Source organism: Poecilia formosa, unplaced genomic scaffold, assembly GCF_000485575.1.
Source record: "Poecilia formosa unplaced genomic scaffold, Poecilia_formosa-5.1.2 Scaffold726, whole genome shotgun sequence".
Lineage (NCBI taxonomy): Eukaryota > Metazoa > Chordata > Actinopteri > Cyprinodontiformes > Poeciliidae > Poecilia > Poecilia formosa.
Window position 1 is genome coordinate 60,788 of NW_006800665.1, and position 4,501 is coordinate 65,288.

Genomic DNA, 4,501 nt, shown 5'->3' on the forward strand with positions numbered 1-4,501 from the left:
TATCTTCAAATTAAACTTTTAGCTTCCCAACTAAATGTTTAATTTGAAGATAAATATTTACTTTCCATCTAAATAACTTCAAACTAGTTAAGATAAACATTTAGCTTTGCTTATTGGTTATTTTTGACTGTTTTATATATTTAGTAGTATGATCAAGCTAACCCAGGGAGCCGTTAGCATTAGCCAGCTCCTTGTTAACGCTACTGAGCTCCTTGCTAGCGCCACAGTGAGACTCCACACATCCAGATTCACTTTACAGATTTTATTTCAGCACATTAACAGGTCAGAACTCTCAGCTGCTCCAGTGGCTCCCATCTCAACTGAACTACATCTCCCATGATCCCCTGCAGGGTTTAAGGCCACAGGAATACATTTAGATAATAAGCGACTGAGGCTGGAAAACGGCGAAAAATCCACGAGAGCTCAGTCCAACATCGTACCAATACGGAGCAGAACCAGCTGGTCGAAACAGAACCAGAATCAGTGGTGGTGTTCTGGTTCATGACTGTTGGAGCAGTTTGGGTCGAACCAAAGAAACGGAACCACACAGGAGGAAAAGCCGATTGTCCTGCATGAGGAATCTTCTCCAGCCGGTCCATCAGCTGGAGTCAGCGGTTCTGTTAGAACCCTGAAATGGATCTGCCGGTACCTCCTGCTCCATAGAAACCATCAGTCTGAGTAAGAAACACCACATGGGAGGTCCGATCCAACACTCTGGATCGAACCAGAATTTTATGGAACAAAGAACTGTTGGCACATTCAGCCTGGCGGTCCGGCCGGTCCATTTAAATCTACCTGAGAAGCAGCAGGTTCTGGTTCTGAACGGCTTGGGAAAGTCAGAACCAGCTATTCTCAGCAGAACCTTCTAGAAAACCTGCAGGTGTGAACAGGTCAGTTCTGTTCCACAGAAAGCCAAACGAGCTAAAACTCAAATGGACCTTCTGTTCCCTCTGTGGATCCAACAGAACCTTTGGACGGTTCTGGACAGCCAGGTTCTCCGCCCAGTGGAGACGCCGCAGAGCAACAGGTAACATGCGGAAGCTACAACCTAACTTGGCACAGATGTTACCGGGGCTTGCTTCTTTGAAAAAAAACACTGCCACTGAAAAATTGGAGATGGCTGCCATCTTTCAAGATGGCCACTGCTGGAATTTTTTTCACTAAAACTGAAAATATTTATCACAGATGCATACTTTGGTGTCAAATCATATAAATTAACCCATGTCTGATAATACATTTTTTAAAATAGATTTTTTCAAGATGGCTGCCATTGTTTCTTTTGGTACTAAAATCACCAATTATATGAATGTGTTTGGTGTCAAATCACAGCCTACATATTTTGAGACATTAGCATCTTATGTTTCAAAATGGCCATCATGGTTGTTGGATAGTATATGGTTGCAATAAAATCAGTTATTGCCAGCAGTAGGCTAACCTACAATCTTAGCTACACTAATGCTAAACCACTAGGTAAATTAAAAAATTAGCAGATTCTATTGCTAAGCTGCTAAATGATATGCTAGCAAATGCTAAATGCATTAAAAACATAAGCTAACGCTAAACTGCTAAACAAAAAAAAGCTGACTGTTGTCTTTTCAAATCTCCCGTTTTGAAACTGCCATATTTTTTCTTCTTTCCTGCCGTCGTTCATACGTCTGCCGCGCTCTGACGTACGGTAGCAGTGGACAGCCAAAAATGTCCAAAACTTGACAGGTGATGCCTGTTGTGGAGCTTCTGATCCTGTTGCATTTTATCACTTAACATTTCATGAACCGGACGACCAAAACATGATGTCACATGAAGTTCATCCGAGTCATGAAAATGGGAAACGTTTTATGGCAATAACTGGTTTAAAGGGTGTAAAAAGCAGCAGCCATCTTGAAAAACAGCCGTCATCCTAAAATTCAAGTGGCTGATGGGAAATGCTAATGCTATAGTCATACCTGAAAGACTGTCACAGTAATGAGCTGAACGAGAAGGATTGTCCTGATCCAGTCCTGACTGAGGCAGAACCCCTGACCCGGTTTTATCTGCCTCCATCCAGAACCAGCTTCCGTCGGTTCTGGTCCGCATCTCAGGACTGGAATGTGGCCGTAGACCCAGATCATTTCCTCCTCTACCAGAACCTGCTCCTCTGGAGCCGGGCCTCACACCAATCGGACCTTTAACCAACAGAACCACATCATCTGCATAGACGTTGACTTCGATCAACTTTGTAATAAAAACATCTGAAACTTTTTCCCTGCAGAAAAAAATCAGCTGGTTTCCTTCAGAACCTCCCAGAACTCTCAAAATCCGTCTGTTGGTTCTGATCCGGGTTTGAGATTCTGAACCGGATCAAAACCCAGTAAAAAGCAGCATTTCAATTACAGCAGAATTTTAGGTGGGTCCAAACCCAAGAGTTGGTCCAACCAGAACCTCGGGTCAAAGTTCTTCCTGAAACCACAGAAACCTGAGAGGACACCTGATGCTCAGGTGTTTGTGGGCGGAGCTTCAGGGACCCGGCCAGGTCCAACAGAACAGGAACTTCTGACAGGCTTGATGAAGGAAACAGAATCTGAGGTTCTGCTCTTCAGAACACCAGGGAAGTCTTTAGGACCCAGCAGAGTCCAGAACCGGGCTGTGGTTCTGGTCTGGCCCGGTTCACATCAGGCTCTTACGGTTGGGTTTGGTGCTGTTGGGGCAGCCGGGCTCCAGCTGGCGGTACAGCGCCTTCAGCTCCTGGATCTCATCCAGAACCTGCCGGGACTGGGTCCAGGCAGCCACCGCCTCCTTCAGGAGCCGCTCCGCCTCGGCCCGCGGGCCGTCCGGCACCGGCTTCCCACCCTTGGCGCCACCCGGCTCGGCGTCGGTCCGGACCTCCAGCAGTAGCCGCTCCGTCCGCTCCAGCTTCTGGTCGATGAGCTCCTGTAGCCGGCCGAGCGGTGCCGCGGTTCTGCCAGTTCCGTTCGGGGTTTGGTTCTTGGCGTCAGGGTTCAGAATCTCGTCCATGGAGGCGCAGCGGTTCTTCTCCGCGGCGCCGAGCCGCCGGTCCTGCTGGGGGGTCTGGGCCGCACCCGTCTTCTGCCACACGGCCGTCTCGCAGGGAAGGCTCTGGGACTTGGAAGACGACTCAGCGGTCCGGTCCGCCAGCGACCCGTCCGTCTGGGACCTGGGACAGTCCGGACCGGGCCGGGCCGGCGGTTCTGAGGCGATGCCTTTATGAGACGCGGAGTCCTCCTCCTGGATGAGGTCAAGGGTCAGCATCCCGTCTGAGGAGGAGGTGGAACCCTGGCGGACACACAGGAAACGGGTGACAGCTGGTTCTGAGGAACCGATGAGCCCAAACATCCGGACCCTCCGACAGGAGCTCCCACCGTGCCCTAGGGGGCGCCATCCTGACCGCGGAGCTGAGGTTTTTCACCATGTTATTCATTTAAATATCACAGTTTCAAACTAAACGGTTAGCTAGCAACCGTTAACAACTTGACAACTAATTTTTTAATTTGGATAAAATATTTAGCTTTGCTCGCTAAATATTTGTTTTACTAACTAAACAATTAGTTCATCAGTTAGCATGCCAACAAAATATTCAGTTTTCTAATGAAATATTTAGTTAGCAAGCTAAGTATTTTGCAGTTCCAAACTAAATATTTAGTTGCTGTTAATTTTTTGACTCTGTGGCTTTAAAAATGGCCACCCACAGAACCAGTATGATTCAGAACCTGCAGGACTTTAGTGCTGCATTGGTGCTGGTTTGGGCCGGATGTTCTGGGTTCTGGACAGATGTGGGACCTAAAGGAAGACGTCATACTGACCACAGCCAGCAGGTGGCCTCTGGTGGGCAGTCGGCGGTTATGAGGGATCTTCACTCGGTCTCTGGTCAGGTGTGACAGCTGGGAGTCGTCCACCATCACCTAGAGGAGCAGAATCCGAGGGTCAGGTTAAACTGGGCCAAATGGAGGGCGGTTCTGTTCTGGTTCTGCTGGTACCTCATCCAGGATCCGGTTCTTGGCTCTGGTGATGGCTGTGTTCAGGATGTTGATCCAGGAGTCCTTCTCCTCCGGGCTGACGGCCAGGAACACCTGGTTGGGCACCTGCAGCACAGGAGGCACCTGGTCAGAGGGCGGGTCTACTGTCCACAGGTATGTACCTGTGTTAATGTTGTTAATGAAGACGATAAGTCAATTATTGACGACCACTTTTTTCACGATGATGATGATGATGAGCTGTTAGTGTCTGTCAGAAATCAAAACGTTTCTACCTGTTGTCAGTCCAGCTAAAGCTGCTTCACCCAGTCTGACCCCACCCACCTGAATGATGTCATAATGGACGCAGCGCTGTACAGGTGACTTACTTCTAATGCTAACAGCTGATGCTAACTGCTGATGCAACCAGCGCTGCACAATAAATGAGGTGTGTGACCTGTCTCCAGGTGTGTGACCTGTCTCCAGGTGTGTGACCTGTCTCCAGGTGTGTGACCTGTCTCCAGGTGTGTGACCTGTCTCCAGGTGTGTACCGT

At 48.6% G+C, this 4,501-nt stretch overlaps 1 protein-coding gene and 1 long non-coding RNA gene across 4 annotated transcripts in view; one reads left to right on the top strand and one right to left on the bottom strand.

Annotated features, from left to right (window-relative positions):
- Positions 1–251: 251 nt before the first annotated feature.
- Positions 252–4,501, bottom strand: part of LOC103131178 (pleckstrin homology domain-containing family O member 1-like) — a 7,590-nt gene continuing 3,340 nt past the window's right edge. The window contains exons 4-6 of the mRNA XM_007542763.2: positions 3,972–4,076; positions 3,798–3,896; positions 252–3,270 (exon numbers count right to left, since the gene is read on the bottom strand). Of these exons, the coding sequence (XP_007542825.1) occupies positions 2,644–3,270; positions 3,798–3,896; positions 3,972–4,076 (831 nt within the window). The 3' untranslated portion in view covers positions 252–2,643. The remainder of the gene's footprint in view (positions 3,271–3,797; positions 3,897–3,971; positions 4,077–4,501) is intronic.
- The window catches only part of LOC107834702 (uncharacterized), a 3,811-nt gene continuing 3,299 nt past the window's right edge, over positions 3,990–4,501 (top strand). For 2 of the 3 annotated variants that reach the window (XR_001660515.1, XR_001660513.1), the window contains exons 1-2: positions 3,990–4,124; positions 4,254–4,327. This is a non-coding gene — a long non-coding RNA (uncharacterized LOC107834702). Of the gene's footprint in view, positions 4,125–4,253; positions 4,396–4,501 lie in introns of all 3 variants that reach the window. The other variant, XR_001660514.1, reaches the window with a different exon arrangement.